At 42.3% G+C, this 26,884-nt stretch overlaps 1 protein-coding gene across 1 annotated transcript; it reads left to right on the top strand.

Moving 5' to 3' along the window:
• Positions 1–16,292: 16,292 nt before the first annotated feature.
• Positions 16,293–25,095, top strand: ANKRD1 (ankyrin repeat domain 1). Its single transcript, XM_010974279.3, has 9 exons — positions 16,293–16,398; positions 17,067–17,246; positions 18,152–18,289; positions 18,445–18,552; positions 19,582–19,680; positions 21,196–21,294; positions 21,422–21,520; positions 21,658–21,756; positions 24,236–25,095. Exons 1-9 carry the CDS (start codon positions 16,372–16,374, stop codon positions 24,344–24,346), a joined length of 960 nt encoding a protein of 319 aa, XP_010972581.1. The 5' UTR covers positions 16,293–16,371; the 3' UTR covers positions 24,347–25,095.
• The last annotated feature ends 1,789 nt before the right edge of the window (positions 25,096–26,884 follow it).

The following is a 26,884-nucleotide window of genomic DNA, read 5'->3' as shown; positions in this document are numbered from 1 at the left end:
CCCTCCACAAGGCTTCTTATCCTCGTGGAGGTGGGACCAGCTTCTGCTCATGGCGGTCCCTGGGCAGCAGCCCAAGTTGGGGAAGACAAAAACTGCAGGGACTCTTGAGACCTGGGCTCCAGACCTCAAACAGCATCAACGCTGTTCTGTTCTCTTAGTCAGAGTCCGCCAAGGTCCTGCTCACACTCAACGTTTGAGAGAAAAGACTCCACCTCTTGTGAGGAGCTGTAAAATATTGCGGTCATATCTTTCAGTCTACCACGATGCATAAGTGTTATGGGCTGAATGGTATCTCCCCAAAATTCACATGTTAAAGTCAACTCCCAGGACCGCAGAATACAACCTCACTTGGAAATAGGGTTGTAGCAGATGTACTTAGTTAAGATGAAGTCTTACTGGAGTAGGGTAAATCACACTGGAGTAGAGTGGGTGACCTTATTTGGAGATAGGGCTGTAGCAGATATAATTAGTTAAGACAAGGTAACATTGGAGTAGGGGATGGGCCCTAACCCAACATGAAATATCCTTCATCAAAAGGAGCAATCTGGAGACAGACATGCGCACACACAGGGAGAACGCCATGTGAACATGAAGCCAGAAATCAGGGTGATTTATCTACAAGCCCAGGAATCCCAGAGCTTGTCAGTATGTCAGTTTCCTAGGGCCACTATAACCAGCTACCACAAACTGGGTGTCTTGAGCAACAGCAGTGTACTGGTTCAGAGTTCCAGGAGCTAGAAGTCTGAGATCAGGCGCTGGCAAGGTTGGTCTTTCCTGAGGGCTGTGAGGCAGAATCTGTTCCAGCCCTCTCTCTTTGGTTTATGGATGGCTGTCTTCTCCCTGTGCCTATACATCCTCTTTCCTCTGTATGTGTCTCTATCCAAATTTTCCATTCTTATAAAGACACCAGTCATACTGGATTAGGACCCACCCTAAAGATCTCCTTTTAACTCGATTAATTTTATAAACACCCTACCTCTAAATAAGGTCACATTCTGAAATCCTGAGGGTTAAGACGTCCACATACAAATCTGAGGGGCACATAATTCAACCCATAACAGCCAGTCACCCACCAGAGGCTAGGTGAGAGGCTTGGAATAGACTCTCCCGCAAAACCTGCTGAAGGAAACAGTCCTGCCAATAACTCGATCTCAGAATTCTAGCTTCTAGACTTTTCCTAGAGAAAAATAACTTTCTACTGTTTAAGCCATGCTGTTTGTGATGGCAGGCCGAGAAAACTAATACAGTAACCATGAGTAACAGGCAAGTTTTCACAAGCTGAAACTGCAACTGGAAATCAATGAGCGGTTACAACACATTGAAGATCTGAAGTTCAGCACTCAGATGCTTCTATTCAAATATGATGACAGATAAAAATATTCTGAAAGTCACTTTGAGTGATTTCATACATGTTAGTTACAAATTTCAAGCGTTGGGAGTCTTCACATGTCACATTTTTTCAAAATTGAAATTCCAGCCATAATATTCTTGATTTTAATTTATATTCCTACCTAAATATGAAAACATAAATTGAAGCAAACCAACAGTCAAAAATCAAAATATCTAGGGAGACAAAGGGGCATTTGATAACATCTAGTCTAACTTTGTTTAATAGCTGAGACAAACAACGTTTTAAAAAAAAGTGTGATTTATCTAAATTCAGGAAGTTAGTCAAAGTGCTAGGTCATTTCCTGGGACCCACTGTGTAAGAACTGTGATTTCTTAAAATTCTTGAGGGCTCTTTTTGCCAGCCAGCTAGCTCCTCTCCTTCTTTGAAATCCAACCCAGAAATGTCATACTATATCATTTCAATTTAGGGTTTATAAAGATTATTTTTTACATAGACATTCTCATCTTTATCACAAATGATAGGATTTATTATCTCAGTTTTATAGTTGAAAAAATGGGGAAAAAAAAAAAAAAAGAAAACCGGTAGCTCAAGATCACTCAAGATAACCAATTTAAGTCGACAGAACTTGAACTCAGGCCTTCACAATCCAAACTTGATCCACTTTCTTCTACCCTTCAGCTGCCTCCCTAGCCATGAAAACAAATTACTTTAACCCACCAGCCTTGGTTTCTTTATCTGTAAGACAGGGAATATTAATCATATCTGTATTAAAAGATTACTGTGCGATTAAATGAGCTAATTAACGTTTATCCCAGGACATGGCATACAGTGAGTGCTCAATAAATGCTAATAAACAGGTTGGGTTAGGGAAAAGTCCTATTACAGCTTAGAATTTGTCTTCGGTGGTAAATTTCATGCTCTACATAGCCCTTCCACAAAAGACCTTTCTAATCAATTTTATGAGCCATGAATTTAAGGGATAGGCTTCCCTATCCTTTCTGATTTGGACTTCTCTTTAAAAAAACAAAAAAACCACAAAAGGGAAATACAGAAAAACGAAGCTGGACCCTCGACATATTGCACTATAGCCTGTCTCTTCTAATCCTCAGTGCAACTGTCTTCTGCAGCTGAAGTTAGTGCTGTCCATTTTGAAGTTTTCCTGCTGGTTCTGGAAGGATTCAGTAAAAATGAAATCCCTAAAATGCCATAGAGGAATGCTTGATTAAGCAAAGCTCTTTAATAAAAAAGTTATTTCCCCATAGGTTGGTTGAACGTTTTCCAGTCAGCCTTTTTCTTACGGAGGACCTTGGAAAACTATTTCTCAGGTGGGTTAAAGCTCAGGCAAACAAAATTATCCTTTATCCTTCACTCTAAGGCAGTGTTCTAGAATGTTCCTGGCATTAGCCATGGCAAGACATGAGAGGAATTCTTGACATTTCAGTACTGTGATGTGGCAATTTCTTTGAACATTCTTCTAAAAGGAGAGTGAATTTAAAAAAAAAAAATCCTTCAATAGTTTCATTGTTGTACCTGAGCATTCCTTAGCCAGTGGATTTACTCTAATTATCTAAATGATTCTAAGGAAGATGGTTTCCCCCCGGGAAGGGCACAGCAAAGTGATCATAACAGAGACATGAATGTAAATTGCTTTGGGATAGAAAATCGACTGAACTGTAACAAGCAGCAGCTGCCAAAAGAGAGCCTCTGATGCCTTTTATAAACTGGGGTCTGGCTACGCCTCTGGCTCCTCCTGGTCTCAGGAGCCTGGATCTGAGATGGCCCAGTGTTTGTGACAGTCCTGAGTTTCCTGAGCACCGTGCAGGGTCAAAGCATTGCCTGGCTACTATGATCTCAACCCTGACTGCAACCATTACCGTATTTGGTCATCCTGAATGCTCAGTCCGTCAATAGAAAATACATCATAGCAGCAGGGGCAAAAACCACAGCCAGACCAAAAGGCAAGAGTAAGGAAGGGAGGAAGACAGACTGAGGAAGGGCAGATAGCCTATGACTGAGCTCACAGAGAGACAGCAGAGAAAAGATCAGCTACCAGCAGACACGCAGGGAATGAAAAACAGAGGCACAGAGTGAGACCAGAGAGGAGAGAGGGAGAAAAGAGAATGCAAGGAATGGAGAGGGAGAGATAGAAAGAGACCCCAAATTAATATCTGTCTATCTCTATACATACAAATACATGTATGTGTGTGTTCAACTCATTCACACACCAAAAACCCTTGCTGGTCAGTGACCTAGTAGGGTCTCCATTCTGTATTTCCACAGATGTACAGGGAAGTGATTCAGTTATACCTATACATGCATTTTTTTCAGACTTTTTTCCATTACAGCTCATTGCAAGAAACTGAATATAGTTCCCTGTGCCATACAGTAGGTCCTTGTTGTTTATCAATTTTGTATATAGTAATATGTATCTAGTTTTTTTTTTGGTTTGGGTATAGAATATAAGGCACTAGTGAGCTCAACTACATTCATTGTCCTTCAAGCGTTTCTGACTTATTCATTGTCTAATTTACACTTAGCAGAATAAATATTCTAAATTTGCACTTACTAGTTTTAGGTTTTCCCATCAATTCAAATTGTGTCCTCTCTAAAGACGTCACTTGGAACCTAGGTGCCTGGTTCACAGACAACCTTTCCCCTCCTTAGCTTCCCAACCTCTTTCCTCCACTGACCCAACCCAGCTGGGGAAGATGAGATTCATTTAAGAACTGAACACTCTAGTTCTTTACTTTTTCAAAGAATTTCATCTCATCTGTGAGAAGCTCTAAGCTGCCTCCTCACTCTCTTGCCTAAAATGTGGTAGATGTGAGTTGAAATGAAGTCATTGGGTTTCTTTCTATCTTTATTTCCATTTCTGGCAGGAAGGGGTTCCATTTTCTGGCATAAATTCCTTTCCTGGATTCATGCCCACAGTCCTGGAAGAGTTTAGCTATCAATCCTTTAAAGTTTGAATGATTTGTCATTTTCTGATGCTGGAATGAGTTTGTTAGGGGAAATTTATGAACACATTACCCTAACTGGCAAGGGCCTTGGGTGCTTGAGGATTTCCTGAAGAGACACTCCAAGAACCTTCTGTGGCTTTTTGTTTTTCCTTAGGATGTGGTGTGATTTTCACGGTCTATTTGTTATAATGCTTCCCTGACGTAAAATACTCATACAACGTAAATAAGCTCTCCCTGAAATACTTTGAATCTTTCCAATCTGGAAGTCTGAGCTTAAGCTCCTTGCTTTAAATACACCGCATATAAATTACCCACTGGAAGAGACAGCAGGATCCTATTGGGTCCAAACAGTACTTTTTACTCTGTGTACTTGTTCTCAGCATGCCTGAGGACACAGATTTGGTCTTCAGATATTTTGATGCTATGTTCTTGACTGCATAAAAATTAATTATTCGTAGAAATTCTTGTTGGATGGTGTTTCTTATCCTTCTTTGTCTCACTTAGTGCTGTTTGCTTTGAATTTGTTTTGTCTGGTAGTAATATTGCCCCTTCTGCATATTTTGGTAGCATCTACATGGTATCTCTTTGTCCATCCTTTATTTTCATCCTCTCAAAGTCATCCTTGTACAGTCATGTCCCTTACAAACAGCTGATAGTTTGGTTAGTATTGCTTTACCCCCTATAAGAGCATCTGTCTTTTAAAAGAGGCATCTAACTCCGTATTTATTGATTTGAACATATTCTTGCCACTTTATTTCATGTTTACACTTACTCATTTACTGATGTGCTTAACAAATATTTTCTGTTTTCTTGTTGCTTCTCAGATATGGAATCTTTGTAAACTGCATTTGAGTTTTGGTTGTAACCATAGAGATGTTGATGAATAATAAAAGTGCAGCTTTTGATAGCATGCCTTGACGAAAGAATGCTTGTCTTGAAGTTAATGATGTCCGAACTTGGTAAATCTTAAGAATGATTGCCATGGGGGTCAGGCTTGGCTGTGATGGGATTTAACTACAGTAAAAGTGCTCTGGACTTGGAGTCAGTCTCAGGTTTGAATCTGGCCACCACCCTCACCCTCCACACACACACACACACACACGCACACACACACACATTTGTTATGGAACTGTGGATATTTCATTAACCTTGGTACCCACTAATTTCCTCATCTGTAAAAATCCTGGAATGATTGAGGGGATTAACTGCAGCAACATGGGAAAGCATTTTCCACAATTCTAGGCTTACAGCAGTCTTAACAATGCCTATATAAAAATAAAACTCCATCTCTCTCGGTTTGTGGTGCGTTTCCTTTTTGGAGCTGGGGTCCGGCTGGTATGCAGGAAAAGGAGAAGGCATGTGAACTATGTTATCTGCTTGTCATCACAAGAGGAGCCAAGTGGCAGGCCATAGATTGAGGCACATCCGGAGCACTGGGGTGGGCCTGGGAATTCCACAGTGAAGACTCCGAGATAAGGAAGTACCAAGGGTGGGGGCTGTGGAATGGCTTGGACTTCTGCTGACCAGGGCCAGGTTCTGATGGGAAGAAAGATGAAGAGGGTATGCAGCTCCCAGAGCCACCAAATAAGGAAAGATGTCATCTCTCTCCACTTCTCCCAAATGTCGATGTCAGCACCAGAGCAACTCACCCCACACCACCTCAGTACCCCCAAACATGGTTTTCAAAGGACCAAGGACCAGCTCTGAGCTAAGTGATACAGTAGGAAACATTTATTTTTCATTATGATTTCTCCCTTCTCAGTTCCTTTTCTTTCTTTCTCAAAATATAATTTGCCAGGAGGACTGCTGCCCTTTGAAGGCAGGAGTTGCTCTAAACATCACAAAGCCCCTGTGATCCCAGCCCCCTCCCCTGCCCCTCCCAGCACGCTCTGTCCAGGTTGGTGGTTCTAATCTGTTACTAACTCAAACTGACTCCCCAGGGAGCCACTGGGTTGAACCTACAGAGGTCATTTCCTTGCCAAACATTCCTTTTCAGTGAGAGGACATTTTCATCCCCTGGTAAACAATCCCCAGCCCACACAAAGCAGAGAGGGGTGCCTGTCCCTCTTCGCGCTCTCCACGCAGTCCTGAGCCCCTTCCAACCCCAGAGGCGTCAGTCTGCTCTATAAATTCCTTTGTGAAACCTGAGCGCCTGGGCTCCGAAGGAGAGCAAAGATCTTGGAGGGGTGACAGTTTCCCTCCTCTCGAAAAGATCTGCTTGTGTTGGCAGCAAAAGAGTATGTTCTTCCAAACAGGCTCTTCCCTTTCTTATGTGAATTCAGTTCAGAAAGTACTGCCAGGCTCCTTCCAAGAGGGAGAGGTAAAATCACCTCCCTTGCAGGTCTACACAGGAAAGATGACATGCCTGGGGGGATTTTCCAAGTTAAAAGGGTCTGAACCTCCTTCTCAAACAGTCGCTATTAGGAGGGACATGGCTCTGCTTATGGGAAGTAGGAGAGGTGGAGGCTGAGGTCAGCTTGAGTTTCACGTGATTTTTTTATGAGACAGAGAGAAAAAGAAAGGAAGAAGGGCAAAAAGGAAAAAGAAAGAAAAGGGGGTGAAGAGAGGAAAGAAAGGAGACAGCAAAAGAAAGAACAAAGAAGAGAAGGAGAAAGAAAAAAGGAGAGAAAGACACCTCTAGCTGGCCGGCTGTCTGCTGAGCCACTGTGTCAACATTTGACTCCCTCACCCCCAACTCTCCTCCTCCATTAACTTTCCAGGCATTTTTTGAATTCATATTTTATCATTTCTTAATATATGGTTCCTGTACCCCAGCCTTTAGAAACGAAGTAGTACGCCATTCAACTCATAGAATTGTACAAAACTCATCTTTTAAAAACAATCTATTGTTTTGGTGGCATTAAAACGATTAAAAAAAAAAAAAAAGGTCAGCTGTTGCCTTACTGTAAGACTTTCAATTTCACCAGCTGCCTGGGGTGTACTGGATCTTGTGATCCAGGAGGTTTAACAAACGTTCCCATTTTCCCCTGAATCCACGAGGTGACGGAACCCGTGGGCGCTGACGGGAGCTTACCTCCCTTAATACTCTTATCAGAAACGTCTCCTTGCCATCTCCGGTTGGACTGTGGCACGTGGCGAGAAAGCAGGTCACGAGTCAGCCATTCTGGCTGAGTGACGCTTCTTTCCCCCACCTTCCGCCCAGCTGGCAGCAGGAAAGGCAGATGCAGCAAAGGGAGCACTGGCCACAGGAGCCTCCCGGGTGGAGCTCAGAACCGCGCTGACTGGCTGGGCGCTACTGGGCAGACACGCCCACTCTGTGGCTTCCATCCATCCCTCTGACACCAGGCTGGGGCCACGGTTATTGTCTTTTTTTCATGAAATGCATCTTTACTAAGTGCCTACTATGTGCCAGGGGGTTGTTCTAAGGGCTTGGGGTACACCAGTGAGAGAATAAACATAACATCCCTTGCTTCATGGAACTTAGGTCCTACGGTTCCTATTTTACTAAGAGGTCTCATTTTATTTTATTTTATTTTTAATTTTTGAAAGCTACAGAAACACTGAAGTAGTACAATGAGCACCTGTATATGCTTCACCTTGACTCAACTGTTAATATTTTACAGCTGTGCTTTTTCTTTCCACCTTTCTTTCTCTCTGCGCCTCCCCTCCTCCCTGCCCCTCACTGTTTTTGCTGAACTATTTGAAAGGAGGTATCATGACACCTCACCCTAAATAATTCAGAATGTATCTCCTAAGAATAAGGACATTCTCCTACATTGCCTCAAAACCATTATTACACATAAGAAAACTGTCATAAGACAAATAAGGTGTCTAAAATACAGCCCCAATTTAGATTTCTTTAATTGGCCCCAAAATGTATCTTACGGCTTTTGTTCTTTAAATTCTATCATCCAGCCAAAGTTCACACATTTTGTTTGACTGTTACATCTCTTTAGTTTCTTTTCATCTAGAACAATCCCCCATTTCTTTTTTGTTTGCTTTTTCAAGTCGTTGACCTTTTTGAAGAGCCCAAGCTAGTTATCTTGTTGACTATCCAACATTTTAGATTTGTCTACATGTTGCCTCATGATTGGATTCAGGTTAAGCATTTTTGGCAAGAATATTACCTAAATGACGTGACTTCTTACTGCAACACTTCAGGAAATGCATACTGTCAGGCTTTCCCACAGGAATAAACTAAACAAACATTTTTGAATGGATGAGTTACATATATGATGTATGTATTTTCCCCCACAGTCTTAGTAAGGCAGAGCTTTTAACAATCAAAATTCTGAGACCATAATAAGGATAGCTTATTTGTTTACTACAACTTCATATTGTACATATACATACATATTCGTGTAAATCTAAACCCTGGGATGGTATTCCCAATTCTGGGTGAAAATTAGAATCAGCTGGAAAGTTTTAAAAAATAGATACCTGGTCCCTAGCACTTCTGTTTTTTAAAAAATCGAAGTATAGTTGATTTACAATGTGTTAGTTTCAGGTGTACAGCCAAGAGATTCAGATATAGATACAGATATACACATACACACACATATAGATAGATAGATAGATAGATATAGATATACCCACACACACTTTTTCAGGTTCTTTTCCATTATAGGTTATTGCAAGATATTGACTATAGTTGAATACAGTTCCCTGCCTATGAAGAGAAGTTCACTTTTCTTGGTAAGTTTGGTCTCTTGTGAAGGTGATGCCTACTGGATTTCTTCATTGTAAAGGTGCTTTCAGCTCTTTAGTATTTAATATGTAATCTCTGTGTGATCTTTTAGTGCTATGAGAATATCCTGACACCCAATGACATTTTAGAAAACGGTTTTAGCATTCACTGACGACTTTGCTTGAATCACTTATTTCACTGGGGGTTGTAACACAGTGAACTTCCTAATTTTATCCTTCTTGCTACATCAATTAGCTGGCATTCTTCTGTAAAGAACTTTCCCCTTTCCTTTCTCTATTTATTTACTTGTTTATATATTTATATTATTTATTTATTGAGTATAACTATGGGCTCAATAGATTATTTGTTTCATTCATAAGTTACCATCATTATTCTTTTTTGGGGGGAGAGATAATTAAGTTTATTTACTTATTTTTAATGGAGGTACTGGAAATTGAACCCAGGACCTTGCATATGCTAAACACACACTCTACCACTGAGCTATACCCTCCTCCACCATCATCATTCTTTTTGACACTCGACATATCCCAAATTCGGAGAGAAGAAGCCCTTTACAGCTGTTCCTTTGGGCAAGCTCCCCCTTAGTCCACGAGTACCTCCTTGCTTTCTGGCACGCGGTGTCTGAGGTCATCTTGTACCTTCCCTGCTCCAGACCTGGAATCAGCTACGTCTCCAAGGAATGGGAGCCTATATATATTTTTAAATGACCAAGCTATAAAGCACTGTATAGGAGGAGACAAAACATGAAATGATACGTGTGTGGGCATTTACTTTGGAAGGAATAGAGCACTAGCTAGCAGCTAGTGTCTCTTTGTGAAGAAAAATAACCGAGATACTTTTAATCTGGGGATGGAGCAGTAGCCTGGAAGTAGGGAGACCTGGATTTGGATCCTGACTCTATGCGCGATTTGGGATGAACTACTTCACCTCTTCCGGTATCACCTGCTCCACTGTGTTTAATTAGGAGACTGGATTAGACAGAACTGAAACTCTTTCTACATTCTAAAAATTGATGTTCTGAAGAGTTTAACAATACCTAGATATAAGAAGGGTTTTGAGCTGATGGAAGAGATTGTCCCTGTAAGATTTCAAGGGCAGAAACTTCACCTTTTAGCTTTTTCTCCTCTTGATCTAACAAAACTCATTGTAAAAAGTGTTCAGTCAGTGTTTTGGGGGGTGACGATTTTTCCTGAAGCTAGAATGAAACAAACAGGCTGAACTGCCAAGATTTAGGTAAACCACAAAAAAACACAAATAAACAAACAAAAAAACCCAACTATGTGGCACTGAGATTTTAAGCATTGAGATGTTTACAAAGGTAAGTTTTAATCTTTAAAGTAAGAGGGTCCCCAACTACCTGAGCCTGGACCTTTCTGATGGGCAGGGAAAGGACTCAATAGCTGCTCAGTGTTTTGCCTGGCCCTCAACTTCTCTTCTTCCCAAAGAACCCATACTTAAGATGTCTTGCAGCATTTTTCTCTTGTATTTGGAAATTCCAAACTACACCAAGAAAATGTTTTTCCAACACTCCTCACTTGAAGTCAGAAATTGCATTTTAAAAATAATTCTCCTCTGCTTTAATAAATTGGCTAAAAAGGTTAAATGGATTCTCTTTATACATTTGTAGTCACAGAAAGCACTTATCTCTCACCCCGAGTGGATGTCCTATATAACTGGATGTGAAGTAATTCTAAAGTTGCCTCAAAATCTTTTCAGAGCGTTACTATGACAATCAGCCTTCTTTTTCAAAAACCACTTCAATGCAAACTCTCCATCATCCCACTGTCCATTCAGTACAATTTCATCTCATGAAGTCAGTTTGGCTTTTGAGAAAGTTTGGGGGCAGGAGGGGGAATCATTATGCGTTCACATTAGCTGATTCTCCCACATATCCATTCTTCTCAGAGTTATAATAGGCAGTCCACTTATCTGATCACTGTCTCAGAATGTTGATCGTGAAAGGCTCTGCCTTACTAAAACTACAGGAATTAGTGCAGAAGCCTAAAAGAGAACATATTGTTTGGGGAAATAAGAATTTTATTAAAAAGTCACTGACAGCTCTTCCCATTTATTGATACTTTTTCTGCATGGACTCAGTAAAACAAGAACCCAGGCAGAGATTCTCAGAGGGGAAGAAGGAGGGAAAGAGCCTTACCAAAATTTCTAAGGCCTAGGGAAGTCTGGAAAAGCATATTCAAAATTACCATTTCTTTCACTGGTATGGGCCCCCAGTTGATCTTGACATTTCTATTCTCGTTAACAGAAGGTGTGAGATTTTTATATTTATCAAGTGGGGCATGTCTTAAAAATGGTTGAAATACACTGGGCTCATGAAGGCTTCATGAGCCATTTTCTGTTTTAGAGGCTCTGGAGAATTAACTCTGCTGTCCACATGTGATGCTGCAGTTAATGAATGTTTATTTCTATCTTTTGATTTGGTGGTTTTGAGACTTTAATAAAACTTTAGGGGCCCAGGATCATTTTGTTCAAAGCTCTTCTTTGATAACTGGAGTTGTTGAAAGGACTCAGTTAGCCCCAGGCAGAGCTGGGTTTAAAAGCCAGGTTCCCTAATTCCCCATCCCACACCCTTCATCCTTCACAACTTCATACACGACTGACGCCTTCCTTGACCTTCCTTGGCCTTGTGGCCAAAGAAGCATGTTATACTGCCTGCAGTTTTCCTTACATAACAGTAAAACAGAGAACTCCACAAAGGAAGGAGAGTTTGTCTCTTGTGAGCATTGGTATATCTCAGCCTTAGAAAAATACCTGACACATAATAGGGCCAAATAAATATCAAATGAGTACATCTTGTGTGTGTGTGTGTGTGTGTGTGTGTGTGTGTGTGTGTGTGTGTTTCCCATACTCTTAGGAAAGGCAGAGTCTTTCACAGTCAGAATTCTGAGACTAGGGTAAGGATGGCTTGACCTCCTCCCACATCTTCAAGAATATATGTATATATAGTTACGTACATATTCTTTTAAATCTATACCCTGAAGTGGTATTCTCAGTGCTGGGGGGAAATTAGAATCAACTGGAAAGGTGTTTGTTTGTTTGTTTGTTTGTTTTCTATGCCAATGCCTGGACATTAAAAGCAAAGATTCAGATTTCACTTGACTGGACTGAAGCTGGGGAATCAGCATCTTTTAAAAGCTTCACAGACAATTCTAAGATGCACCCAGTCCTGAGTACCACCACCCTAGGGAAGTTTAGCTCACTTCTGAGGTACACTAACTGGAAAATTACCATTGCTGTAGTTAGTTAGCATTTGAAAGATACTAACGAGCTGCTCACACTCCAGATACCCAAGCACTTTAACTATCTAATTAGTACTAGAGGATTATTTGTTAATTAGCATTAGAAATGCTACAAACTGTTTGTCATTGAAAGGAGGATTTGGGATATGCGGTTTGGCTAGAAAAGAATGGTTTCATTTGCCTCAGGCGAACCTTTTATGCCAGGCACTGTCCCAAGATCTAAATGGACAGAGGCCGCTTCATTGAGTCCTACAGGACAGGCATGTGGCTGTGTGTACCTGCTGGCTGACACGACCTTGTATGTGGGGCAGAATATGGGTGGAGACAATTATTTACTATAGCAAGGCACCTGCTGTAAGGTGTGGTGGAAAGACTTCTAGTTTTCACCTACCTCTACCAAGGGAGGCCACCAATATCTGCAAAAGGGCAGCTTGTACTGGGTTGATTATATCAATGTGCATGCCTTTTCTGTTTTTTTTTTTTTATTTATTTGTTTTTAAAATTTTTTGTGCATGCACTTTCTGTCCAGAGCCCTGGGAACAGGACTCGGGTCTTGACTTTGTCCTTTGAGAGGAGATGAAGGCAGATGCCACCACCCAGCTCAAAATGTCCCCAGGACCTGTGGCTTTTCTAATACAGGTGATTCCATCCCTTGTTGGCAGGGGAGGGGAAACAAACTTGAACCTTGTTTGCTTCAGTTTTATGACCTCCCTTTGGTATTTTCAACTGTGTAACTGAGCCTTGGCTTGGCTGTAGGGATCCTTGGATTCCTGGTGAGGCAAAGTCAGCTATTTCTCTGAGCCAAGAGCAGTGAGCAGCAGCTGGGACAAGGACGGCGATTAGGAGGGATGGTAAAATGAGCAATTACAAGTACAGCAACAGAGCAGGGTGGCTTCCAAGTTGGAATCTGGCTACAGTTCGTGGAGTCCTTCCTTTTAGTAGCAAGGTGGGGGTTCTAAGGACAAGGAGTGTTCATAACAATAACCTTTTATGTGCTTATAAAATACCTTGGATTGTAGCAAATAAAAGTGACTCTTTTCAAAAACAACCTACACGGCCATAAATAGGAGAATGGTTAAATAAGCAATGGTACGTCCACACACACAAATCCTTGTAGTTGTTTAAGATAATGAGACCGACTTTGTGCTGGTAGAAGACGGTTGATAAGAGACGTTATCAAGTGGAAAAAAATTAAATACTCCAACACTCAGTAACACTGCAACTAAGCCACATTCTCTTTGTGTTGTTTTAATTCTTAACAATGTATTTATATATCACTTACATAGTCAAGAAAAAATAGTAAAAATAAAAAGTCAGAGGAAGAGTACAATGACCTAAAACTTGGAGAGATAACACTGTCCTTGGAGCCGAGCTATGGCACACAAGCCCTGGGGGTGTCTGGGCACGTCTCTCAAACCCTGGGTGACAGCAGTTAAGTGCCTTAGGCCCTGCTTCTCTGCCTCTCACTTCCTCTTCCTGTAAACAGGGTGATAATACTGTTCTCATCAAAATGCATAAATCCTGAGAGGAAGGGGAAAAGGCTCACGAGGGAACTCTGGCAAAGCTCAGGGACCATTCCCTTGCTCATTCTGGCCATAGATAGTTGACCCTGGGTTGCTAAATGATTCTAGAACCAACGTGCAGCTTGGTTGCCTTAATTCATCTTAGTAAGGCAAGGTTATGCCTAGTTTGAGGCTATGACCAAGCCAAATATACACATTTCAGAACATACCCTCTCAGTGAAATTTTATGGGAAAGAAACTCCTTAAAAACAAGTGACAGAGAATTCTTCTCTAGTTGAGAAGTTGGGTTCTCAATTTTGATGAATAAGAATGATTTGAAAACACAATCTTGTCTTGGGTGTTGTTAGGGAGCTAAACATTTCTAGAATCTCTTTCTGAAAAGCAAATCCTCTCATGTTTATAATGACAAACGGGATCAACATAGGAAAGGGGGAGTGGACAGGCTGGCAGTGATTTTCCTTGTCTGGGGACCCCCGAGAATCTGGCCGGCTTGCTCCTTTCTCTACTTTCAGCCCATTCCACCCAAGGGTCATCCTCTGCAAAGCCTTCTTTAAGACTTCTTAACGCCTCCTGCACAGCACCAGCCAGGTTTGAGGGGATGATCACATGACTACAGGGAGGAGTGGGTGTGTTGAGCCAATCCACCCACTTCCACTTGCATTCTTTGAGGGGATTTGAACATAGAAGAGCCGTTTAATCAGTTTTGGTTCAACCCTCAGTGGGTCTAGGTAGCAACTGCCTTGGGACACCTGCTCTGGCCTCAGTGATTCTGTTTCTGTTGAATGGAATCAAAATTCTCCAACTTAGCCTCCACTAACTAGCTATGTGTCTGCAGCCAGTGACTTAAGGTTTCTGTGCCGCAGCATCCTCTCTGCAAGATGAAATCATTGGTCTTGTCTGAACTCAGAGGGCACCAACAGCTCTGGGCTTCTATATCCAACATGCTTAAACAACTCATGACCCTTGCTCAAAGATATCTCCTAAGGCTCCCCTCAGTTTGGGTCAGGCCTGGAACAAAAAGGTGTAAGAAATGGTAGGAAAAGCTTAAGTGGCCACTTCTTACTTAAAGAGACCAATGAAAACAGCAATAGCCGTCTTCACCTCAAGAAAACCCCCAGGACCTTAACTTTAAGGAAAAGCCCTCTTGGGTTAGAACATAGGAGACTGGAACAGACGCCGGAGCTGGTGGGAGGGCCCCTCTTTGCCAGCACTTAGGTTTTGTGGGAGGTGGGGTGGTCCATGTCTCATTCTGAAAGTTCCAGAAAAAGCAACCACAGGCTGATCAGTTCGAGGGGGAATAAGAGAAAGGCAGCCTTGTTTGTTGAGTGGGTACCTCTGACGGAGTGATAGAAACAGAAAGGGCAACATAATTAACAGACTCCCCCACTCAGACTCCCTTCCTCACTCTCCCCTCCTTTCTCGTACTGAAAAAAAAAAAAAAAAAAAGGTTTTCAACAGCTTTGGAGATAGTACTCCCTGTTTCTCCTTGAACTCTAGAGACCTAAATATTGGTACATAATTAAACATCCCAGAGGTGTTTTTTTACCCCTCCCCAAAGACAAGCTCTTTGCTCCTCTGGCAACCCTTCTCAAACCTTGATGTGTCAGAATTATCTGAGTGCTCTGGAAAAAAAAAACAAACAAAAAAACTCCTCGGACCCATGGTACCTGGACTCAGAATGCCCTGGAGTGGGGCCCAGGGATGTGAGCTTTTGACGAGCTCCCACAGGTGAGTCTCTTACCACAGTACCTGAGAACATTGGCTCTGTGACTTAATCAGGGTTGGACCCCGTTACCAATAACTGGTCTCACAGAATCTATCTCGGGACATTTTGGAAACTTTTTGAATAAAATTTGCTGCAGTAAGTATGCTGTTTGAGAAGACAGGAAGCATGTCATGGGCTAATTATGGCCTGTGACACCATAAAATAAAAGTGCATTCCCGAATGCTTTCAATTTCTTATAATGATGGTAAGGTGGCATGTCATGGGGCCTTTTTAGTCCCAGACATCACTCCAGAGAATTCCAAACAGATATAGACAAGGGCCATTAGGACCCGGATCCTCTCCTCTCGGCCTGTTTACCCATGGGAATAGGATGTCCCGAAGCCACACTTCCCCCAAGTGACGTGTTGATAAGTCTGGTTATCAGAAAGATATTACTGGGGGTGTGATATGCAGGGCATTTACGTTTTCTTGATAGGGTGAGTCATATGAAAGCTGACAAAGAAGGAAAAGGAGCAGCGGTGTGGTGCAATATCAACAGACAGCTGTCCCCTGGCTTCTTGATAAATAGGATGACTTGCATTGCTGAGCGGTGCGGTCACGGCCAAAGGAATGGCCCCTCTCACATTTCTTCCTGATTCACATATTCAGTGGGGTTACTTGTCATCCCCTCCCTCTCCTGCTTCCCAGACACTGAGTCTGGAATGAAAATTCACCTGCCTCTGAGTTGGCCACGGGGGAGGGGGGTAGGGGTGTTACTTGGGTTCCCAGGTTGGAAGATTATCTCACCCGGCCCGAGCTATATAAGCTGACTGGAGTGGAGGGGCTCCCCAGCACCGACTCAAGGGTTCATCCCCCAGGAGAAAAACATACAAACTTCAGGTCGACATGATGGTCCTGAAAGTAGAAGAGCTGGTATGTAAAACCCGTTATTTTTATGCAGTGAAAAATGGTTCAGCCTTGATTTTTATTTGAAAATTGCAATGCCCTTTCCTTTCAGGCATAATGCACCAGTACTCTGAAAATGTCCTATGTGGAAAATGGTTGGTTTATGTGATGAAATAAGTGAACTTGGAAAAATGGAGCTGGCAGGAATGAATTCTCTATATATTTCCTATTGATATCTTCTCCTTTGGTTTTAAGACAAGGGTGGGATGACATGCAGTTATCAAAATGCCCTAGGGGAGAAGTTTTCTGGCAAGAATATATGTCTGGGAATTACAACCCAAGGCAAGGGATAATCAAAAGTACCTAAAATGAAAAGACTTTTAAATAATTGGCAGGGCCGGGGAAGGAAAGGGGTTGTGATTTTCCTAGGAGAAATGTAATAAAGCGGGTTAAAAGTAGATTCAAATAGATAAACCTAACCTAAACCTTGATTTAACCAAGAGACTGGGACGAGCATCTGAAGGGATCCTGGAATACTGCTGCAATGCATCGCAGTCTGAGATCCAAGCGTGTGCCGCCTAGAGGCCACTGTCACCAGGGAGAGAGGACCAGGGGCCTCCTGCAGCATCCTCTGTGCAGAGTGACCCCAGGACCAGCCCTGCTACTTTTCACCCTGCGGTCTTCTTCCCTTGCAGGTAACAGGGAAGAAGAATGGCAGTGGGGAGACTGGGGAGTTCCTTCCTGAGGATTTCAGAGATGGACAGTATGAAGCGGCTGTTACTTTAGAGAAACAAGAGGACCTGAAAACACTTCCAGCCCACTTTGTGAGCCTGGGGGAGCAACAGTGGAAAATTGAGAAAGAGCGAGAGGCAGAGGTAAGAACTTTGCATGAAATTCACTAGTAGGACGTTCGGAATGGAGTAAGGGATGGAGGTGCCAGGCAGGAAGGAGAAGAGAGAGAAACAAAATTGGTTATTCCAAAGATGTTTGTTTACCAAATTCTAACTCATAAGGAGACAACTTCCATTGGACAGGTTATAAATGATTCTTTGGCAAAACTATGAACTCTGGATTCTGAAACAATCATTGAATATTTTATGACCATGTTCTAACTGAAAGACTTGGAAAGAGAAACACGTCCAGTGAACTTCTGACGTCTCATACTGTCTACTTAATCCCAGGCAAGGGAGCCTTCTTTTCCCAATAATGTGGTTTGTGGTCCATGGATCATTGTTTGACTGTGGCTGCTTTCTGTGTTGACAAAATACGCTGCTGGGTGAATTTTCATTACTTACTAACCACAGATAAAATATGCATTAGTTAACTATAGTCCCAGGACAGTCTGTTTCATGAGCCCTGCTTCGTGGGCCACCTGAAAGACACTGGCATTGATATTTTAGACCTTAAAACTTATTATTAGAGCCTTTTGGATAAAAAAAAAAATTTCATGAGCATGTTAAAAAATTCTACAGAAATCTGGGGTTTGTTTATGGAAATAATTACAAAATTATCACGTAGAGACTAGATCCTATCTCCAATTAAAAGCTGATGCCACAAGCAAGAGAAGCTAAGATGAGGCAATTAGCTGAACAATTAGATCCCTAAATACTTGAATAAGAAATCACTAAATCAAAGCTGAAGATTTATTTTAAATTTCTTATTTTTTTGCTCAAACTATTCACATACTTATCTCAGACCTTGTCAATTTTGTTTAGACACAACCAGAATGCTTGTCAGTAGAACTCACACCTGGTATTTTGAAACTGGATTTCTTTTTTAGCTCAAGAAGAAAAAACTAGAACAAAGATCAAAGCTTGAAAATTTAGAAGATCTGGAAATCATCATTCAACTGAAGAAAAGGAAAAAATACAGGAAAGCGAAAGTTCCCATTGTGAAGGAACCAGAACCGGAAATCATCGTAAGGGCTGCTTGGTTTTGTAGTCTTAAACATCAGTGTGATGCTAATGGGGGAATAAGTATCGGGGAGGGGTTGGGGTGTTGACTGAATGTTGGAGAGCTCATGGTAACTCTCACACTATTTTTTTTTTTTTTTTTTTTTTTTTTTGGCTTTAGACAGAACCTGTGGATGTATCTAGGTTTCTGAAGGCTGCCCTGGAGAATAAACTGCCAGTAGTAGAAAAATTCTTGTCAGACAAGAACAATCCAGATGTCTGTGATGAGGTAAGGCTTATGCAAAGCATTGCAAAGGCCAGATCATTAACTGCGTGTTTCTTACGCTTTCCTGCAGCCTTGCTAATATGGTGCCAAAAATCAATCCACCTGAAACAGTCTTCCCAGCTGTTGCCACACATGCCAGGCGCATAACAGGAGAGTGCAGTGGTCCAAAAAAAGAAAATGCTGGATTAGTGCTACGGATGGCATTCTTTTTTGCACTCTCATCTACTGCTGGCTGATTTTTTCAGTGTGTCTTTAATTTTTAGACCTTTGGGAGAGACTTTTAATAAGGCAGGACCAATGAGTCGCCATTGGAGAAATATATTATTTTTGATTGGACTCAAATCCATCAGCTCTACACAGAGCATCTGCAGATGCAGTCCAAGTGCCAGCTCCATCACTACCTGCCTATTTGATTTTTAGCAGCCAATGTGCATTTTCTGGACCTTAGTTTCCTTATTGGAAAAGAGAGGACACAGGAGTGAAATGACGACTAACGTTATTCCAGCACAAATAGCCTATTAATCCATTTACAGGAAGCCAGTTTACCAGCAACCACTAATCCTTTTTGTAGGTTCTCCCTCATGAATTGAAATGGGGAACCATTTCTGATGATGAACTAAAAATGTCTCCCATTTCCTTAAAAATGAAACTGAATACTTTTTGATATTCAACCTAGCAACAGTCTCAGATGGAAAACTGCCTGTACGGCATGTCAAATACTACACAAACCAGGAGGGCGCACAAGAAAGGGAAATGTCAGCATTTAGGTGGTTTGAATCTTTTTACGTTCACTTGCCTCGAGGTAGACCTCTCAGCTCTTAGAGATGTATATTGCAGGCAACGCAGATCTCAGTTTCAGAATAATTGTTCTAGTCTCCAATTTTGGTAAATTTGACATTTCTAATTCTTAAAGAAGCACTCAAGTTTCTATCAGTTAGGTCAGCAGCGTCCCCAGTTTCATACCATAGAAAGGATTTATGCTCATTTTTATATACGCATTGCTCTCTGTCTCTTAAATCTCTGTTCTCACAGTATAAACGGACAGCTCTTCATAGAGCATGCTTAGAAGGACATTTGGCAATCGTGGAGAAGCTAATGGAAGCTGGAGCCCAGATTGAATTCCGTGACATGGTAAATATATTTGTTTGGAAATGAGCCAAAATAAGTAGACTATACGAAGCTTGAGAAAACTTATGATGAAAAACTGGGCCTAGTGGAATGAAAATGGATCTGAGAGCATTAGGCAGAAGTTCATTTCTCCATAGGAAGGGAGATAGGACTAGGTCATGTGGAAAGTATTTTCCATACATACTGAAAAGGAGGGGAGTATTTCCAGGGAAAAGAAGGAAGTGAAAGCTGTTGGACAGAATTCAATCTCCTCATTGAAGTGTTGGGTCATTATCAAGCCAGTAGCATCAATGAGAAGTAAGACAGTCACCACTTGTCTTTCAGCATCCCTGTCCTTCCATCATCCACGGCAGTCTGCTCCTGGCCCCTTGGCTGCTAGCAACATCTCAGAATTCTCTAGCTGCATACCCTATGATAGATACTGATTGCCATCAGTGAGATTTGGGGCTAGACTGCCTACAAAATAAACTGCATCTATGGAAAGTAATTGCTATTCAGATCTCAATAATTCAACCACTGTGATTTCTACAAAGACCAGAACACAGCATACTTTATGAACAGAAGCTTGAGCTGGGGAAATGCTTTCTTTATTTAAATACAGCTCAATTTGACTTGATAGCAAAGTAGAAAAGGGATTGGAAGAGTCCAAAGGACTTGGTCAAAATTTAACCCAAAAGAAATAAACACAGAGAAACAAGAAACAAAATATAAAGTTTGCAAAGAAAGACAGAAAAATTCATGAGTACAGGATTTGGAGGGCCAGGGATATACCAAACAGAGCTCCTATGAGTAAGCAGTGACCACAAGGGATGAGAGTCAGGGTGGGTACAGAGGGAGTGATAGCACAGGAGACAGCAGAGAACCAGCAAAAGATGAGGGAAAAACAAAAGGGACGTGGGGAAGAGGTGTCAGATCCAGATTCCTATCTTTTGGAAGGGACTACTTTCATTCCGCCAGAATTCGAAAATACATGTCTAGAACTTTTGAGTATATTTGGTGAAACTGCTAAAAGTTCCAGGCAGATGTGGGGTTGACTATCTCTTCTGCCACTTACTAGCTGTGCTTCCTTGGGAAAGAAATCTGAATATTTTGGAGCCTTGTATTTCTCACCTGCAAAATGAGCACAGTAAGACCCACATCACAGTGTTGCTGGATCAACACATCTGGAGTATGTGACACTCTGTCGGCCCGAGGGAATTCTCAAGAAACTGTAGTTCTTATTCTCTTTGAAAAACATTTATTAGGGTTATTAAGAGCCTCCTAATGATGCAAACACGCGCCCAGATATGCACATAGGAGTGCATATACCCACATTCACACACTTAAGAGTTTGCCCAAAACATATGGCAACAGCCTTCAACTACGAAAGTTAAAATTGGCAACCTAGACGAGGACAGTCCAGTGTTACCACGGATGCTCTAGCAAGCCTGTGTTCTTGAGCTTTAGAAACAAAGTACTAATTCCTTTGACCAGTTTCTTCTTTATATTAAGTCATGTCCTGTTACCTTCCTGGTTTAGCTTGAATCCACAGCCATCCACTGGGCAAGCCGTGGAGGAAACCTGGATGTCTTAAAACTGTTGCTGAACAAAGGAGCAAAAATCAATGCCCGGGATAAGGTATTTCTCCTGGTCCCTCTCCCCTTCCCCACTCCCCATCCCTTCTGCACTTCCCCACTTTCTTGGGGGGTCTGGGACAGCTTCTGTCCTCAAGCCCAGGGGCTGAGCAGGCTCTTCAATTCCACAGCTGCTCAGCACAGCACTGCACGTGGCAGTGAGGACCGGCCACTACGAGTGCGCGGAGCATCTCATCGCGTGTGAGGCGGACCTCAACGCCAAAGACCGGGTGAGTAGCCTGGCCAAGTTCAGCCTCCTAAAGCTTCACTCGTCATTTTTTTGGAATCACTGCCCGAGTCAGACATCCCTGTGGACCCACTTGCTGGCCTCAGGCCCACCTTCAGCCTGTTGACTCTGCTTCTCTAGGAAGGAGATACCCCCCTGCACGACGCCGTGAGACTGAATCGGTACAAGCTGATCCGACTCCTGATCATGTATGGTGCCGACCTCAATGTCAAGAACTGTGTAAGTACTCAAACCAGGGGCCCTACTTGCGGGTTTCCTAGAGAACAAAAGTAGATCTCACATACTTGAAGAGTCTTACAACAGTAGGTAGTATTTTAGGGGTCTTTCGAGGGTTTAAATGCCCCTGTTCATTCCCATAAGGACACTGCTAACCTTGGCAAGGGCTCAGGGGAAGCCACAATGACTTCTGTCACTCAGTGCCTAATACAGCATCTAGTAATTCTTTTGAAATTTGGCCTCGGAAATAAAAGTTGGCCAAACTGTCCACCTTCACAGACATGAGCACAGCCCACCTTGGCCATCTCTGGCTAAGCAAGGCCTGGGGTAGTCAGGAATAAAGACACCCACCATTCCTGAAATTGTTGAAAATCCCACAGTGGTCAACGCAGCCAAGGGCCAAGGAACTCAAATTTATCAATATCTAATTCAAGTATTTCTGAACAGTCCTCTCTTCACAACAGTATTGCATGCTACCACTTTCTTCCAAGGAGAGCCATGCTTTTGCCTATATTACTGAGATAATTTCTACTCATTCTCCACTTTGGTTTATCTGCATATCCCTCAAAATAATTTCCTATATTTAGGCCCCAAAGATGCTTGTATAAGTTCCATTTACAAGTATGTATTAACGTAGCTTCATCTGTAAGCCAGAGAATATAACCAAATCGTCCTCATGGTCCCAATTCCCAGACAAGCATCATCTAATATAAACTTTGAAATTGTCACTGGGAGGAATGAGTGTAAAGTACTGAAGAAGAAATTTGAAAGAAGCTTTTGGAGAATCACTTTACAAAGAAGGAAGTCTTTCCTACACTGTCATCTTATACTGTGAATAATTTCTTCCTCTTACTGTGTTCCTATGAGACTGAGAGAACTACTTTACCACCCAAAAAAATCCCACCAAAAACCTATCCTGGTGACAAGAACAGAAAATAAATGCAATAAACAGAGACTTCTTCAGGTGGGAAAGCGTTAACAGTAGGGTCTTCTCATCCTTGATAATTTGGATTGGTTTTATCAAATAATTTAAACAAATCAGCAGAAAGAGTAGATTCAATGAAATCCTCAAAGCTGCAGAAAATGATTTTTTCCCCCTCAGGCAGTGAGACACTACCCACAGAGATAAACAGCATACAGATTTGGGGAGTCTGTGTATGCAGCCAGGTAAGGGTTCCAGGAATTCATGGAATAGCCCAAAATATAGAAATAGGGCTCATGGCTCTGAATTATCAGTTAGATGCCAGTATAAGGGTTGTGGAACTACTAATGCCATTGACTCAATGGATGGATGTTCCAAAAAAGGCCTCTAAGCTACTGGATAGCATCTTGAAGGGAACTGGAAACAACAAACAATACATTACTCTGTTGTCCAAAACTCTGTCTTCATATCTGTTGATGAGTGTTCCTCAAGAAAGATGCTACAAGGTGAGTTCAAAATAAAAGTTGCAGGGCCACTAACTCAAATACACACAGGGGCCAGGGAGATCACACGAATGCCTTAAATAGTGGCTGTGGGCTGCCTGCACAGAACTTAAAGGCACTGGGCCTTCTCCAGCCGGTCCTCTGTTGGTATTGTGCTGCCAAGTGGTCCAATTTTTTCAGAGATCATAAATCCAGTTGGGAAAATCTCTTAATTTCTAAAGATTGCGAACGAATTCCAACTTTAAAAAACAGTCTAAGTTCTGTTTGGGCCAAAACAGGTCTCTAGACTGATCTGCATCTCAAAGCTGCCAGTCTGCAATCTCTGGGATAGAGAGAGACTTCTGAATGAAGAGATAGAAAATTTTAGGACCTCTCATTTTAAAGACAAGAATTGAGAGGTGACATAGTTTTAATTTTTGTAAATATCTTGAGGCATTTGCATAAGGTAAAAAAAAAAAAGGTTGGTCTCAAAAATTATTTATTCATACAGCATTCTTGGATATCACCTCCAAGAAAATAAATTTCCTGGGAGAGCTCAATGTAACTTCTGAGCAGTTGTGAAAAATCTATCCCCTGGGGCAGTACCTGCGTATTTAACCTAAGATGTTGAAGCAGCTCTACCACCAGTTTTTATCCATTAGGAATCAATTTCCACATTGACAGGAACTGGTTCTCGATCAAGAAGAATACTGCTACCTCCTCATGCTCATTTTGCAGGATACTGGACATGCACAGAGGCATTTTTTTTGAATTTCAAAGTGACTTGGCTTAACCCGTGCCATTAGTGTCTAGGGACTAAGATTTTTACCAGTACCTGGGATAGTCTCACAGGAAAAAAAAACATTGTTAATCTGAAATACCAAAAGCATTCCCTTGAGAAACAGTGAAGGGCTGGTTTGAATATAAGCTGCAAATCACTCATCATGGGATTCCTGAAACACTCCAATAACATACATCTATCCATTACCTCATTAAACGCGCGCGCGCACACACAGAAGAGGTGAATTTCTAGACATCTCCCATCGGTAAGTCACATTTCTTCCTCTATTTTGATTAGGCTGGGAAGACCCCGATGGACCTGGTGCTACACTGGCAGAACGGAACCAAAGCAATATTTGACAGCCTCAAAGAGAACTCCTACAAAGCCTCTCGCATAGCGACCTTCTGAGAAAAACGACAGACTCCCCCATCGGGGTGCTCTTCCCCGGCAATTTGAAAGCACCGCCCCAAAGAGCCACTCGTCATGAAATCCTGTTTCTGTTTATCCACCTGTGGTAAAGCTGCACCCGGTGATGGTTTGAGAAAGCACAGGGATAGAGAGCGTGCCGTCTCCCTTAGTGAAACTCACTCTAATTGTATTTATTCTCGTTTATTTATTTATTTATTTACTTCAAGACCACTGGTATTCAGACCCTTCCTGATCGTCCATTTACGAACAAGCTTAGTGTGTATGTAATACATCAGAGCCTTCCTATGGATAGTTCTTAAGCCGTGTTAACCAGCAACGCTGCCAGCGCCTACTTAGGGGTCACCCGTAAGATGTTTCAAGGGGTTTTTGAAAGACAAAGGGGGTTATTGCAGCCTTCTTTTCCCCTCAGTTTTAGTGTGGGAGTGTGAGGCCATGGAAGGCCTGCAGTGACAGGAAAGGAAGCAGATGGAAGTGACTCTGCGAGGACAGTAAAGCCGGCCATCTGACGCCTGGGCCTGTATTTCTCAGCAAGTCGCGTGCTGTACGTACCAAGGTGAAGAGAAAGTGTTGAGTGTAAGTGGAGAGCAGTGCAAGGAGCGGGCCACTGGGCCAGGCAGAACTGAGTTTGCTCAAAAGAGATGAAAATTAACTGCGAATTGTAAATGTGTAAATGTATATTATGTTGTACGTACATTTTATATTCATAATAAAAGCAAATTCTAAACCTCTTTACTTCTTTCATTATAGTGGGACAGAACCAAGTGAAAATGACATTTAGATGGGGTTTTTCTTTGTCTTTCAAGTTTTTCAGATTAGGAATGTCCTACTGAACAGCACCTCTCAGTATTTCATGCATAACACAGATCATCTGGGGAGCTTGTTAAAATGCAGATTCTGATTCCTCCAGTGAGGGTGGGGCCTGAGAGTCTGCATTTCTAACAGCCTCCAGGTGATGCAGAAGTGGTATACCCCAGCCACACTGAACAGCAAGGCTGCAAAAAACCATACACACAGGAGAGTTCAAGCTCTTTTGGCTCCCAGATGGGAAGAAAGAGACCCTTGGTGGCCAGAATAATTACTGCAAGTTAAGGTGCTCCAACCATTCCCATCAGGGCTTCACTCACCTGAGGTTTAATAATTATTGTAAACACTGGCTGGTAGTGTCAAAGGCCACCCACGAGCAAACCTGGCCAATGACTGATAAACTCCAAGGGGAGCTTTTTTGTTGTCATATGCTGGGACAGGTACTAAGACCTGTGATGAGAAAAACTGTCCCTGCCCTACCTTCCTGGAAGAGATGAATATTAAAGAAATAATCACAGAAATAAATATATACAGTAACAACATGTGGTAAGTACAAGGAAGTAAAAAGTACAGAGTGCAGTCTAAGCTGGGGAGCTCCATCATTTGACGGGGAGGGGGTGTGGATTTCTATAAAGCCTTCTTTGAGGTAGGGACCTTTCAGAGGAGTCTGAAGGATACACTGAAGTTTTCCAAGCACAGTGTTCCAGGCAGCAGAGAGAACGCAGAAAAGGGCAAGGTTATGGGAAAAGTTGAGCACTTGAGGCAATGTATGAAGGCCAATGTGAAACACTAGCCCTGGTACCCCTCCCCGCAAACTCACTCTAGACAGGATAATATTCATAACCTCTTAGCTCTGCCTCTAACACGTTAAGAAGGCAGAGAGGCACAATTCATAAGCAGATGGTCTTCCAGTTAGCTGGTCATGGAGTTGCGAGGATGGCTCGAAATATTTTCCATCCAGGATCCTAACAATCTGTAGAGTCCACCTCCTAGGAGCATCAGGAGCTTCATTCTCTGTTATCTCCACCCAGCCACATCCCCCCAGCCCTCTCTCTAGGGTCCTAGCTCTCATCAGATCCTTACGGCCCAGGGTCCTTCCACTTCTTCCAGGTAAAGTACCTACAACACAGGCAACGCCTCCCTTGCTAGTACTGATGTCTCCCCTAGCGTAACGTGTTAACACGTGTGTTGTTACGTGGCCAAGTTTTCTCTTTATGTCTTTGGCAAGTCCCCTTCACCACAAGAGCTGGAAGGTAAGGAAGAGAAGAAAGGAAGGGGTTAAAACACTTTTGTGCTGCTGCATATAAAGACTTGCACTAGGACAGAGGTAGAGGGCATGAGAACCAACGTGGAATAAGTTCCATTATAACAAAGCCAACTCAGTTACCTCTGCCAATGGAAAAGCTAAGGTGTCGGGCAAAACCTTCAAGTTTCCATCACACAGGTGGACGATCAACTTTTATAAGTTCCTTGTCTTCCCACCTGAGCCAGCTCTGTGCCCATAGTCTGTCTCTTGTGTTCTTTTCTCATTGAAGGGAACGTCCTATTGGCCAACAGAGACTCTTAGGAGTTGTTCTTGACTTGCCCTTTGCCTCACCCCTTTCAGTCAACCACCAAGACTCCTTACCAGCATACTACTAAGTAGTAGTGTAATCTGTCCATTTCCTCCTACCCTCGGGGCCACTCTCCGAGTTCAGAGCACCACGACATCTC

The sequence above is a fragment of the Camelus dromedarius genome, chromosome 8, assembly GCF_036321535.1.
Source record: "Camelus dromedarius isolate mCamDro1 chromosome 8, mCamDro1.pat, whole genome shotgun sequence".
NCBI classification, from domain to species: Eukaryota; Metazoa; Chordata; class Mammalia; order Artiodactyla; family Camelidae; genus Camelus; species Camelus dromedarius.
Note: the sequence above shows the minus strand (reverse complement) of the source record. Positions and strands in the feature narration are given on the sequence as shown.